This window comes from Propithecus coquereli, unplaced genomic scaffold (genome assembly GCF_000956105.1).
Source record: "Propithecus coquereli isolate 6110/MARCELLA unplaced genomic scaffold, Pcoq_1.0 Scaffold218, whole genome shotgun sequence".
In the NCBI taxonomy this organism is placed as follows: domain Eukaryota; kingdom Metazoa; phylum Chordata; class Mammalia; order Primates; family Indriidae; genus Propithecus; species Propithecus coquereli.
Genome location: NW_012146967.1, coordinates 1,765,756 through 1,780,574, shown reverse-complemented (window position 1 = coordinate 1,780,574; position 14,819 = coordinate 1,765,756). Strand labels below are relative to the sequence as shown.

Genomic DNA, 14,819 nt, shown 5'->3' with positions numbered 1-14,819 from the left:
AAGCAAGTAATTAACCCTTCAAGCCTGTGGGACCTTAGGAGACCACAGTGAGGTCAGGGGATATTTAAAAGGGGATAGCCAAGGAAGCCCAAGGATTTTTTTTTTTCCAGCAGTGGGAAGAAGTCATGATAATAGCCATCACCTGAGAAAATGCAACAGAAGTTACTTTTCTATGAGCCCCTGGAGCACAGCAACTGTTCCTTATTCATCTCTGTATCCCCAACAGAGCGTCTGCCAAATAGTAGGTGTTCAGTAAATTTTTGTTCCATTGAATTTGTTGTTGAAGGAGTAAATGCTGCTAGAAATAGACGTTATCAAACAAAAAGCTAGTGGAACTCTTGGAAAAATGGGCTCCTGTGGTCTGGGGAACAAAACCCCTAAATGGCCATGTGCCAGCAATCTAACACGTCCACTCAGGCAGGCTTAAGCAGATTAACACCTACTGGCTTGGGTGAGAAACCCTTTTTTCCTGGGGAGCAGAAAAGAACACCCCTTGTATTCCCTTTCCTACCAGTGGGACCTCCAGTGAGAATTGCTGCTGCTGCTGCTGCTGCAGTTTTAAAGGGAACTAATAAAAGAAAATGTGTGCAGCTAACAGTTCGTGCTCAATTTTAAAGACTTCTCTAATGTTTTTTATTTGTTGCTAAAACAACAACAAACCTTCCCTATTTGTCTAATTCCCATATTTTTTCCTCCCCTTCCCTCCATTCTCACATTCTTATTTATTTAAAGTTCAGAGGATAGTGCTGGAAGCACCTGGTATATGAGAACCCTGTAAAGATCCCAAGAGGAGCAGTTGTTGGTTACCAGATAGCATTGAAACTGCTAGAGGGGAACATTTTATTCCCCTCCCATCCCATTTGTTTTGTTTTATTTTGTTTTGTTTTGTTTTGGAAGGGGTTTTAAACACAGGACAGGAAGTTTGCTGGGAATATAACAGACAATCAATTAATGATTTGTTGGATAAATGAATGGAATGGTTATCCAACATAAACCAGACCTCACACTATTAACAGTTGCTTTTTATATATTGAATCATTCATTCTTCACAATAACCTTCTGAGGTATGTAGTATTACTTTCTTTTTCAGGTGAGAAAATTGAGGCCCAAGAGGTTAAAAGACTTGTTCAGGTAAGTGGCAGAGTTGGGATTTGAACGCTGATCTGCCCAATTCCGAAGCCTTTCTCGCACTTGAATGTGCGTTTGAATCACTGAAGAGCTTGTTAAAATGCAGATTCTGTTTCAGTAGGTTGGGAGGGGGGCATTTATGTCAAGCTTCTAAATGATGACAATGCTGTTGGTCCATGGACCACACTTTGAGTAACATGACGCTATAACACACTGCCTCCTGTCTTACATCCTGTATGTTGAGGGCCATTAAAATTCAGAACTTGTGAGATTCTTCTACAGACTTGTGAAAATTTAGATGACTACCTAGGCTACCTATCTATACCCTTTCCTTCAGATCTTGGACTAAATCCTTTTAATCTTTTTCCCCACGAGGATTCTATGAACCATCACAGATGTTTCTCCAGTTTTGAGCTAAGCCTTTGGTTTGTACTTTCCTGAGAAATAAGCTCCTTTAATGTGTTGAGATTCTAGAACTGCCCTGCCCTAGACATAGCTGCTAGCCACATGTGGCTATTTAAATTTAAACGAATTAAAAAATTCAGTTTCTTAGTTGCACTAGCCACATTTGAAGTGCTTAATCACCACACGTGGCTAGTAGCTACTGTTTTGGACAGTTGAGAAAGAAAACATTTCCATCATCACAGAAAGTTCTATTTGGACAATATTGCTTAACAGTATTTAACGGCATTAAACAAACATTTCCTGTAACCTTCAAGACTGAGACAGAGGAAGAGGATTATGTATCTAGGTCTGTATGTATCCCACTGACTATCATCTGTCCTTAAGATAGCTGTATTTAAGGAGACTGCCTACAGAAGCTGGAAACTCGCTCTCTTTGAGTTACACTTTACCAGTACTTCCATAGTCAAAATCTCCCTGACAAAACTGACCAGAGAGGAATCAGTTCCCAGAAAGAGATGTTGCTTCATAATCCAACCTCTACCTATCCTGCGACTTCCCCTCCTGCCATTTGGTCCCCTCTGTGTATACACTAGTCAGCCCTCACTGTGCTGAGCTCCTTTCTGCCTCAGGCCTGCACACATGCTGTTCCCATGGCCTAGAATGTTCTTTTTCCCTCCCCGACCTTTATGTGGCTGGCTCCTTGTGATACTTCAGGTCTCAGATAAATGTCACCTCCTCAGAGAGGCATTCCCTGACCACCAACTAAGGTGGGTCCCCATTTTGTACTTTTTCATAGCACACTATTATTTTCACTCATGGCACTTATGACCATTAGAAATTATATGTTCTCCTGGTGGTTTACTTCCTTTAATTTTTTTTTTTTTTTTAATTTTTAGAGACAACATCTCATTCTGTCACCCAGGCTGGAATGCAATGGCATGATCATAGCTCACTACAGCCTTGAACTCCTGGGCTCAAGCAATCCTCCCACCTCAGCCTCCAGAGTAGCTGGACTACAGGCATGCATCACCATGTCTGGCTAATTTTTCTATTTTTTGTGGAAACAGGGGCTTGCCATGTTGCCCAGGCTGGTCTTGAACTCCTGGCCTCCTCCTGCCTTGGCCTCCCAAAGTGCTGCACACTATGCTGGGCCAGGTAGTTTACTTCTGTATTGACTCTAACCCACTGGAATGTAAGTACCATGAGGACAGAGGCTATGTCTTTTTTTTCACTTCTGTACCCCCAAGACATGGCACAGATAAGACACAGAATACATTTTTGTTGAATGAATGAACAAATGAATGAATGAGGGAATCCAAGGTCCCAACACCAAGCCAAAACTTGATGGTATGATCTGCAAAGAGTGGATTAAACAATCTGTTTTCAATCCCAGCTTATTTTTCCTAATTCTATTCCTTTAAAGAAAGAAAGCAGCAGGGATAGCAAAAGGAATTCACTGGCAGTGATGACGGTAGGTTCTGTAAATGAGTCACTGTGGGCTCTGTGGCAGGGCTCAAGTGTCCACCGTACCCCACTCAGTCTAGCTGCCCTCAGAATAACTGGGCTTTTGTTATTTGGAAAGACGAAGGGTCAGTTATCTTTGTTACATCCTCAACTGATGTAGAGAAAACGCAGCTGGGCAGGCCAGATGTTCTACAGTTAGGGCCATTTATGAGGAATTTGCCTTTATTTCATTAGGTATCCTAGCATCTCAATGATTTAATTTGCTGGTTTTGTGTTGCAGGGAACCCATGGTGGGAAGTTGAAAACATGAGTTTAATAGTTAACTTTTATTGTCATTGCTGAAGGAGGGAATACTTAAAATGACATCATAAATGAGGTTTTAGAACCCTTCAGTGGCCTGCCCTGACCAACCAGGACAAAGTTGGAGCTTAACATTTTGCTTTAGATGAATTGCAGCCCAATGTCATGTTAAATGGACTGATCAGTTTGGCACCACCTGCCATGCTCCTGAGGAGGAAAAGAGCCAGTTTTCCTTAACGAAAGTTAAGGTTTCTAAACTTTGTCCTCATCATGAGGGAGGTAGCAAACCCACAAAATTGGGGGGGTGGGGAGGAAAGGACAAATTGGCTAGATTTTACCTTGTGGAAATCTATTCAAATGGAATCCTTTAACCAGTCTCTTACGGTGTTGCCATGGACTTTAATAAACCCAGTCAAAATGGGCCATATATCAGGTTCAATTTTAGGTACCCAATATTCCTTTCCTTTCCCTTTCTCCCCCTACTTTTCAAAACGATTAATAAATACGGTCCTGAGAATACATATTTAGAAATATGGACATGGAACTAGACACAGACATGGATAAGCAGACTGGCTGTTTTCCTAGTGAGTCATAGCTCATTATCTGTACTACCTTGCATTCCCTGTGCTTGTATCAAAGGATGCCAAAAGGTTATGTGCAGTGAATTAATTTTTGCTTTGTGCTCACCAAGCAGACATAATACTGTTCCTTTTTCATAGCTGAAAAATGGGGAAGTGTCCATCTAAAATGAGACATTCATTTGTTGAGGAGTTGCAGGTACCTGACTGGCTTTGACTCTCAACAAGTCGAACCTGGTAATACTGACATTGTCTGATCAATGATACTCAGAGTATGCTAGAAACCCAACAAAATAACTAGATCACATGAAATTCATTTAAGGTTTTAATAAATTTTTTTAGCCAGCAGTTGTTTTTGTTTTGTTTAATTTTCCCCTACCTTTTCTTTATTTCTTACTTCCTGGTTTGGGTCCTTTTTAAGAAATTGGTTTTCCTGTTTTTATTATAAACTACTTCAAAAACTTTTTGGAAAGTAGATGGGATATAAATCAAGCAATAATTTTAAAATAGACATAAAAATTAACTGGGCATGAAAACTATGTACTGAGTTAACTTTTTTTAAAAAAAGAAACGTGGTAAATGTGTTTTATAAGATTTACATAATTGTTTACCAATTTATAATACTGTTCAATGAAAGTTTGCAAAAATTCCCAAAGTTAAGAAGCCTACCATAATAGATTCCCTTATATTTAGCTGTATATCATGGATAATTTGTGCATTATAATATAATGTCTATAAAATCATACATGTTGTTAGGAAATTATGTTTGTTTCCTCCAAGACTGTGACCCACATTGCATGCCAAGATCCAGTCTAGTTTCGCAACGGAGTATTTCAAAAGTGGTACTTGAGAAAAATATTACACATCATTTTATATAGGATGACATTTTTAATGCCCCCTGGAGATATCTGAGAACAAAGCTGGAATGTGCCAAAATCTTCAAAGCTTACAATCATTTGAAGAGAACCTGTTTCACATTTGTATTTCTAAGAAGCTACTTTTATGACTCTTGAACACATTGCACAGAAATCTCTGAACACATTTATGATATTCCTGTGGCCTTAACTATCACACCTGCCATAGCTTGAGGCCTCCAAATTGCTACGAAGAAAGCCAGGCAGGCTCACTAGCTGGACGAGAATTATGAGAAGATCCTGGGAATCTTTCCTTCACCCTCTTCCCATCCCCTTATTTCCTCAGAGTCTCCTTGTTTGATGTTTTGCCACACTTCAAGAAATGTTTCAACAAAATTATTCCAGCTTCATAATGCAGACTGTTCTATTAAATATTTGCATAATTTCCCTGTTTGTTTCAGAAGGACGTTATCACCAGCAGACTGCGGTGTGCCTCCCTGGTGGTGGCAGGGATATGTGGGCAGGATTATTCAGGTAAATGGCTCCTTCCTGCAGTAGGCGGGAGATTCAGGCTGGTGGCCCAATAATTTCAATCTTTGAAGAACTCCTGAGAGCTGCTGAAGAGCGGAGAACAGTGCTTAAATTCTCTTCCCCTTTTATTTTCAGTGAACAAAGTTGTTTTCTCTACAATTCCTTTTTGTGAGCTTTCTAAGCAGGAACTACAACAACCCACTATGGAGAGAAAAAAGGGAGGGAGGCGGAAGTCTGATCACATTCTTTCCCCTCAAAGTAGAAAACAAAATAAGATTTGAGGTGCATCTGTGTAAACAAATATGGTGATGCTCAAATCTATTATAAATTTCCACAGAAGAAGACTTTTTTCTAGCTGTGTACCCAAAGTGAAATTAAAGCTCGATCTAATGCTATTTATCAACAACCCAATTTTCAGTCCTTTGAAGAATCCAGTTTCCTTAGCAGTCCCTGACAGAGGGCCGCTGAGTTTGTTGGCAAGTATAAAAGAGGGCAGGTACCTTACAGGCTCTGAAGCATCCACTCATTTCCTCTCTGAGTGGGTGTAGTTCTGTGGAGAGAGGAGCCTTTGGGGAAGGAATCAATCAAAAGACTCCTGGGGTATATACTCTAAGTTCTCTCCCTTGCCTCCAGGCCTTTTTACTAGCTACTTCCTCTGCCTGGAATACCTTCTTTTCCCCACCTTTGTGCACCCATAACACTCTGACCCTTTCTCCCAACTTAGCACTCATCACACTATATTGTAACTGCCGGTTTGCTCATCAGAACCCTAACCTCTAAACATGAACTCCCAGGGGGGCAGGGACCACGAATATCTTGTTCACTGTTTTATCTCCAGCTATCTGGAAGTGTTTAGCACATAGAATCCACTCAAGAAATATTTGTTGGATAAGCAGATGGATGAGTGAGTTAATGAATAATGATGAAAGACAACATTCTGAATGGGGCAATCTGGCCCTATTTAGCCGGTCCTTGGAAAAAAACATTAGTTCCCAATCTATTCTGAAACAGTCCTAAGTAGAAGTAGGATATAATGAAGCCCATGCTGTGAGGGTCTGGAGGAAGATTCCAAGTGGGAGGGTGAGGGGAATGCCAAGGAGGGCGAGTAGGATTTTGTCGGGCAGAGGGTGGCAGGAGGATAGTCTGGGAAGGAGGAACAGAGCGAGAAGTGACTTGAAGAAAGAGAGCTCATTAAGGCTTTAGTGCGAGGCAGTAGGTTCTTTGCCCCAACACTTTGTGGAGGTATGAGCCTCACAAAAATAAGCCTACTGGGCAGTGTGAGAGTGACAGGGTGAGAGTCACTGTGGATGTCCATGAGAGGTGGGGACTAGAGGAACAAGTGGGATGGGAAGGGAACAAATCAGTCTGCATTTGTCTTAGAATGACTGGACTTGGGAGGTGACATGGAGAATGCCAACTGTCCCCTCCAGATCTCTTCCCCCTTCCTGGTTACCTGGGTACACGCTATTCTACATTTCTACGTTTCTCAGCCTCTTTTGCAGTTACAGGAGGCTATGTGACTCGCCAATGGAATATAAATGGAAGTGACATTTTCCACTTTCAGGGCAGGGATTTTAAGAAAGTGGGTTTTCCTCCTCCCATACCCTTTTTCCATTTCTGCCAGCTGGTTACAGACTTGACACAGCCTTAAGGCAGTGGTCCTCAAACTAGTGAGCATCAAAGTCACCTGCAGGTGTATTGAACAAGATTTCTGGGCCCCTCCCCTAGAGTTTCCAATTCAGTAGGTCTGCAGTGGGACCTGACAAGAGCATTTCTAATAGGTTTTCAGGAGATGCCAAGACTGCTGGTCTGTGGATTACACTTTGAGAACCTGGGGTATGGTGGAGCCTAATATTGAAGGAATGTGTGTTTCCAAATGCCTGCGTTACAGAGAGCCTCCTCCATGACTGAATACTCTGCCAGGACTGTTTTTCAAGCATGAACTAGATTTCTGTTGTGCCAACTCTATCCATGTTTGGATCTATTTGTTACAGCAGCTTAGCCCTTCCTAATATAAGAGTTTAGGGAGAGGAAAGATTTGAAGCTGACTACCCTATTTGGTGCCTGGGTAATGGGAGGATAATAGAGCAGGCTTGGATGGAAAGATAGTGAATTAATTATCACACCTTACCAAGCTCATCACTGCACAAAGAGTGGAGTTTTTGTGAGGTCTTCCCTGATACCTCCAGCGAGATGGAGTCTCTTCTTGGGAAGCCCACAGCATTGGTTTATACCTTACTTACTGCACATGCTACATTCTTCCTTCTGTTGCAGCTGCCTTTGTGCATCTGTTATCCCTGTGCTCTCTCTTGGTAGCAAGGCCTTGGCATATTAATATGAATATTTCCCATAGCACCCAGCATAGGACTTGGCACATAAAATGTCCTCAAGGGGGAAAAATACATACACACACATATATACATGTGTGCACATATATACATTTATAAACCTGTAAACCTATGTGTGTATAGGATTCTGGATTCAAGGTTTTCAATGCATTTTTCTCTGCACTTCAAAATAATATTTCAGATATTGAATCTAATATATATGATGAGAAGTCTGCTATCAGTCTGATTCTCTCTTTTGGACTTTATGCTTTCTTTTGGCAAGCTTAGAAGATTTCTTTTAGCTTTGATTTTCTTCAGTAGGGCTTAGAGGTAAGTTTTTTCTTTTCCATTTATTCAGCACAGTATTCAATGGGAGCTTTCAATCTGAGAAGTCTTGTCTTTTTTTCCACATGTCAGCCATTATTTCTCCATTTCTCTCTATTCTTTCTCGGGAACACTTACTAAATTTGATTATTGGAATTTCTGGATTTATCAGCCCTTTCTCTGAGCATTGCCTATAACTTGACATTTCCTTATCTCTTTATGTCACGTTATCAGAGAATTCCTCAGCTCAGTCTTTCAGTTTACTAATTCTCTTTTAGCTGGAGCTAATTTTGTAACATTCAACCTACCTATTGAAATTTTCATTTCAACAGTTATATATTTCCTTTAGAAGATCTTTACTTGACTCTCATGGGTATGATTTCTTCTCTTTAGTTCTCATCTTAACAGTTCTTTCCAGGTTGTCCTATTAACTTTATTCCTTTGGACATAAAAACTTTCTTTTTTAAGTTTGTTGTTTCTCTTTCATGGAATTGGGCTTCCACAGATGCTTGGGTGACTTTTTATTGTGGTAATGTATGCATAACATAAAGTTTACTATTTTAACCTTTTTTAAGTGTACAGTTCAGTGGCATTAAGTACATTCACCATGTTGTGCAACCATTACCACCTTCTATTTCCAGAACTTTTTCCTCTTCCCAAACTGAAACTCTGCACCTGTTAAATGCTAACTTCTCATTTCTCACTCCCTCCAGCCCCTGACAACTACTATTCTACTCTGTCTCTATGAATGTGACTCTATTAGGTACTTCATATAAGTGGAATTATACGTTTCTCTTTTTGTGTCTGGCTTATTTCACATAGCATACTGTCTTCAAGGTTCATTCATGTTATAGCATGTGTCAGAATTTCATTGCTTTTTAAGGTTGAACAATATTCCATTTATGTATATACCATTGTTTGTTTATCCATTCATCATCAATGGATACTTGAGTTGTTTCTACCTTTTGGCTATCATGAGTAATGCTGTTATGAACATTGATATACAAATATCTGTTTGGGTCTCGGCTTTCTTTTGGATATATATCAAGGCTTGGGAGATTCTTGATTGTAAATTAATCTTATGAGAATTCTGTGCATGTCTTGGACTGTGTGGGCCTCCCATCAGAGCAGCCTCATGGTAGCATCAGCCTCATAGCCTGGCAACCCTGGCTTGGCTCACTTAGGGTTGCCATAGCTGAGCATATGGCTTCCTGTCCTTTCCAAAAACTGCTGCTCAGTTTTTGGGCCATAGAGAGTTCCCTTTCTTGTTTTCAAGAATGGCTGCATATTAATTTATGTTATATATTATTTTAATCATTTCAGCAGCTTATTTTTGGGGGTGGAATTTTATCATATACTTAATCTGCCAACTTGAAAACAGTAGCATACAGAATGCATACCAATGAATAAATGAATACCTGAATACAAATCCAGGAAGATACCAAGGTTTTGCCATTGTCTTTTGGAGACTGGGGGCAAAGAATGCTTTTCCAGAAAGCCCATTCTTTAAACATTAACCTCCCACCCAAATCTTGTGAAGGACCTTTTATTACCTGTAGTGCTGAGGCCAGTGTACTCAGGGGACGGGTTGCTGACAGGGGAGGAGGGAGGTGGCACTTCCACGGACGTGGCAGATTTTGCTGGAGAAAACGATGGCACTGGTGAAGGAGTAGGCGGGGCAGCCTCTGTCAAGATGATCTCTTCTCGAACTTCTGCTGTGGATGGAGATAGGGTGAGTTCTTAGAACCAAATGTCAAGGCAAGTTGTCTTTAGTGGACTTTAAAAAACGAAACATTCTTTCGAATCTGTGTCATGTCACTCCCCTGCTTAAAACTCTCCGATGGCTTCCCATCACCAGTATGGCACTCAAGGCAGTTCCCATAAACATACATGCCCACTCTAAAGATGAAAAAGACATTATTGGTTTCACACCACTAGACCCTCTCACCATAACTAAATTCTTTGGGATACAGGATTAAGGAAACACAGAGCACAGAAGTAAGGACACAGATCGAATCGCCAAGTGGTGCAGTTCGCAGTCCAGTGCTGGCTTACCAGTGCTTCCTTCCCCCTTCATGGCTCGCATGAGCTCATTGGCCCGCTCCTGACAGTGCAGAGATTCCAATAAGTAGAGCACATAGTCATCAAACATCAAGTGAATTAAATGAAAAGACCCTGGTGGAAAAAGATCAAACAGAAGAGTAAGCCATGTCATTTCACATACGCCCCCTCTGCCTGGTCAGCTACACACGTAGCACTGTGCTCTAATGGTCTGTTCAAGAATCTCAGTTTTTCACTCAGTTATGATCCCCTCATGGTCAGAGGTTGCCCTTTGCTGTATCCTCAGCCTGGCCTAGTGCTTGGCGTAAGGTAAGTGTCATTAACAGTTTGTGAATCTCTTCACAAGTGAATCTTTTCTTTGCTCTATCATTACTATGACACCATCAAAAATTGTACCCACTGAGCTATCTGTCCAAATGCTTCTGAACTCCCACGTAGCCACTGGCCTCATCCTTGTCTGAGCACCCCTCACTCTGTTCAGCATTTATTGACCTGGTGTCTTGCATTTTTATCTGTTCCACAGCATATTATGCCCCCAATTGGACTTTAAGTATGTCCATGGCAGGGACTTTGCCTTCTAGTTCGTTGGCATCTACCAATGTACCTGACATAATTCTGGAAGCAGAATTGAAACTTTAAATTTGCAACAACTGAATTATTTCCCTAAATGTTTCTGAGACCTCATGTAGCACACAGTTCTTAGAAAGGTATTAAATTGAAAAGATCTGGTATTTTCAAGTTGCATTCTTCATTTTCTATTTAGAGTAGACGATTTCATAAAAGGGAATGTGAACAATCATTTTAAAAGACTTTCCTATGTGCCAGCCTCTGTGCTCAAAGTCTTATATTCTCTAATCTCTACAACCACCCCGTATTTTTATTCCTATTTTGCAGGTCAAGCACTTGTGCAAGATGACACAATTAATAGATAATACATTATTTCAGAATCATCTTTTTTGCATGTCATGTTGCTGCTATAGACAGTGGAATGAAGCTCATATGGTAGAGGCTCAGTTCATGTCTGCTGGTCTCATGGATGCCAGGGTCAGCGAGGGACCAGGCCTTTACCTCCAAGTCACAAGGGGACATCTCCGCCATGTGGCTATCCTGCTGTCCCATGAAATGTCCAAAACTTCACCTCCCCACAAGTTGACCCCCTCTCCCATTTACCTCTAGTTTGCTTTTTTAGACACTTTATGAGACTCTCTGGCATTATTTTCATTGTGATTCTATCTTCATTATCATCCTCACCATCACCATTATTGTCATCTTCGTCATTGTCATCACATCTCCTGTTTATTGAGTGCTCACTGTGTGCCACTCTGCTAGGCACTTACCATATATCTCTTCCTTACAGCAGACTGTGAGACAAGTGGTATTATCCTCCCTTACAGATGAGGAAGTGAGTTTCTTCATTAGTAACTGAGTAGGGATTTGCCTCAGTTTGTTCTGGCTACAAACTCTGTTCCCACTCCCCTCATAGGTCATCTAGTTTAACCGCCTCATAGCACAGATGGGAAAATAAGGCCCTGATGGCCTAAGTGACTTGGACCCTAGAAGGGCCATTTGAGTTAGAAGCTAGGTCTCTCCAAGTCTCAGAAAAAGGTGATAGGGGCCAGCTGGGGGCTTTTGGAGGACTCCTTAGTGAAATGTATCAATTTTCTCCTTTTTTAAAATTTCAGATTATTACAGGGATACAAATGTTACAAGTGTGCCCATCCCCCAGACAGCGCACACCGCATCCGTTAGGTGTGGATTTACCCATCTCCTCTTCCCCCCTCCCATCTGCCTGAAACCTGATGAATGTTACTTCTATATGTGCACATACGTGTTGATCAATTAGTACCAATTTAATGGTGAGTACATGTAGTGTTTCTTTTTCCATTCTTGTGATATTTCACTTAGAAGAATGGGCTCCAGCTCCATCCAGGATAATACAATAGGTAGTTCAATTTTTTCCTTCTGAATTGCACCTGGCTTCTGTACACATCTATGCCCCTCATCTCAGGTAGATTAATTATTTTGGTGTAGGAAGGCTAGAGAGGAAAATCCTTGGCTTAACTGAAGGGCCACTAAATGCTCAGCAGGTCATGCACATATCTACCCGTCTCCCTCTCTGTGAGCCTGCCACAGACTGTCATCTTTGTTTTCAAAGAGCTGAAGGCCAAGGTCCCCTGTCCTGAAATTCCTTCATATTCTTCTTCCATCTCCAGTGCTATGCCTGCTTTTAGCCCCCTTTGGAATTCAGCAAGGTTCAGGTTCTGCTGAGCTGTTGTGAGATGCAGTCTCTAAAACGAAACTTTCCATACACTTCCCCAAAATGGGTCCTGTGGACCACTGAGGAGGTACAACATTGTGAGTAATTACATGGGCTCTGGATCAAACTTCCCAGGTTGAGATCCCAGCTCTCCACTTAGTACCTGGGACCTCAGAGGAGTTCCTTTACCCTCCCTAGTCCTTATAAATACTGAAAACAAAATCAGACACTTATTGAGCCCTTGCTCTGTGGCAAGCACTATGTTAACCACTGTAGATTTATTATGGCATTGAATGCTATTCACAACCATATGAGATAAGTAATATTCTCCTTTCATAAAGAAGGAAATTGAGGCTTAGAGAGGTAAAGTTACTGTCCAATGTCACACAATTATTAAACTCTTGAATCATAAAGCAATATGACTTTCTAAAAGGAGGACAGTATAATAAAACCTACATTACAGAAGTAATGAGGAAGAGTACACACTAGATGCTTAATAAATGGTAGTTATTATTGTTGTTATCCCTTTTGCTAATATGTTCTAAGATCCTGTGACATGATTGTTTTGTTCATAAAGTCAGAGTCCAAGAAGTCAAAAGTTGTAATAGCATCAAATACTTGAAAGGGTCTCCAAAATGAAGAAATTATTTGTGGGATGTTGATCTAAGTCAACATGGATGGAAAGAGAGACAAACACTATGGAATAATGAATTAGAATGGAAAGTCTTGGATGATAAAAACGGTTTTGGCCTAGTAATTTTGGGACAGCCAGACACTTTGGATATCATCTTATACGATCTTCCTGTTTTATACACAAGGAAACAAAGATCTGATGAGGTGAAGAAAGTTGTGTTAAGACCACACTTAGAAAACATCAGAGCTGGACTTGGAGATAATGCTTTAGGGAAAGTATTGATTTGGGGCTTCAAGCTCTCTTCATTAATGGCTCTGATCAGTTACCCAATTGGTCTGTTAATTTTCAATCATCCTTCGAACAAGAGTTTTTGGAGCTACCGCCTACCTGCCTACTATTGTGCTAAGTGCTCTGAGTACAAAGGAAGCATAAAGCTCAGTCCCTGACTCCACAAAAGCTACAGTGTCCTTAGTAAGTAGAAATCAATCATTAAGATTATTGGGCAATAAACGGTTCAGTGCCAGGGTGTCATGGCCATGGGGACAGTGCGAATAGAAGAGAGGAAAATGAAAAAAAGAGAGATACAGAAAGACTGCTTAGAGACACAGAGAAGAGAAATATCAAAGACATGATGTCAAAGACATGAGCGGCAATTAGAGCTAATATCCCCTGCTTTATTTCTCTCCTTAGCACTTATCACTGTCTATTAATACTATACTATATACTATATTTAACTCAATCTTTATTGCATGCCTCTTCCTTGAGACTGTAAGCTCCATCCTGCAGGGATTTTTCTTCTCTCTCTTGACCACTGCTCTATACCCAGTGTCCAGAACAGTGTGGGGCACACAATAGGGGCTCAATGAGTATGTGTTGGATGAATGAGTCAAATGAGCAAGCACTGACCACTTCCATACGCATTGTGCTCAGTTCTTTTAACTTTCCAACAACACTATGAAGAAAGTGTTATTAGCTTTGATTAATACTTGGGGAAATGAAGGCTCAGAGCATTTAAATAACTTGCCTAAAGTCACAGAGCTAGGGAGCAGTAGAGCCAGTTATGGAAGAAAGTATCAAGATAAAGACAAAAGGAGATTATTTTTATTGTTGTTGTTATATGGTAACATAGTCGATTGCATTATATAGAATCGAAGCATTTCTTTTTTCTCATGGAAAATTTCAGTCACATAGAAAAGTATAGAGAATTTAAAAACGAACACTAGTATACTCACCACCCAGCCTTATAATCTTAATATTTTACTATATTTGAATCAGATATTTTTTAAAAATTGAAGATAAAGATAAAGCCCCTGTGTTCCCTTCCTTAATCCCATTTCTCTGCCTCCTTGTGCTCATCCCTTGAGGTAATCACTATCTTGAATTTCTTATTTATTGTTCACATGCATTTTTATATCCTTACTATGGATATATAAATAACCCTTTTATGTTATTTATATATCCATAAATAACATGTGGTATTGTTTTTGTTTTCAAACTTGGTATAAATGGTGTAATACTTTATACAGTATTCTACAACTTACTTTTTGACCCTTTCATTTTTTTAGAGCTATCCACATTAACACATGTAGCTCTAGTTTAGTGGCTATTGTTCAAATATACCACAATTTATCCATTCTTCTGTTGAGGGAATTTAGGTTGTTGACACTTCCACTATTGGAAACTGGCTGCAGTGAATATTTTTGTACCTGTTTACTTGTGTCTAGGACCAGAAGTAGAATTGCTGGGTCCAAGGGGACCCACATCTTCAATCTTATGAGACAGTGCTAAACTGCTCACCAAAATGTTTTACGTTCTTACTGGTAGTGTATGAAATACAATATTTGCCAATCTGAAGGATGTGAATGTTATCTCTTGTCTTTATAATTTGCATTACCTTAGTTACTATAAAGGTACACATCTTTTCATATGATTATTGTCTATTTGAATTTCTTCTTT

The 14,819-nt window shown here is 40.3% G+C and overlaps 1 protein-coding gene across 3 annotated transcripts in view; it reads right to left on the bottom strand.

Moving 5' to 3' along the window:
* RFX4 (regulatory factor X, 4 (influences HLA class II expression)) overlaps positions 1 to 14,819 on the bottom strand; it is a 157,502-nt gene that overhangs the window by 16,965 nt on the left and 125,718 nt on the right. For all 3 annotated transcript variants that reach the window (XM_012644728.1, XM_012644727.1, XM_012644729.1), the window contains 2 exons: positions 9,967 to 10,086; positions 9,465 to 9,626 (listed from right to left, as the gene is read on the bottom strand). In XM_012644728.1, coding sequence (XP_012500182.1) covers positions 9,465 to 9,626; positions 9,967 to 10,086 — 282 coding nt within the window. The remainder of the gene's footprint in view (positions 1 to 9,464; positions 9,627 to 9,966; positions 10,087 to 14,819) is intronic.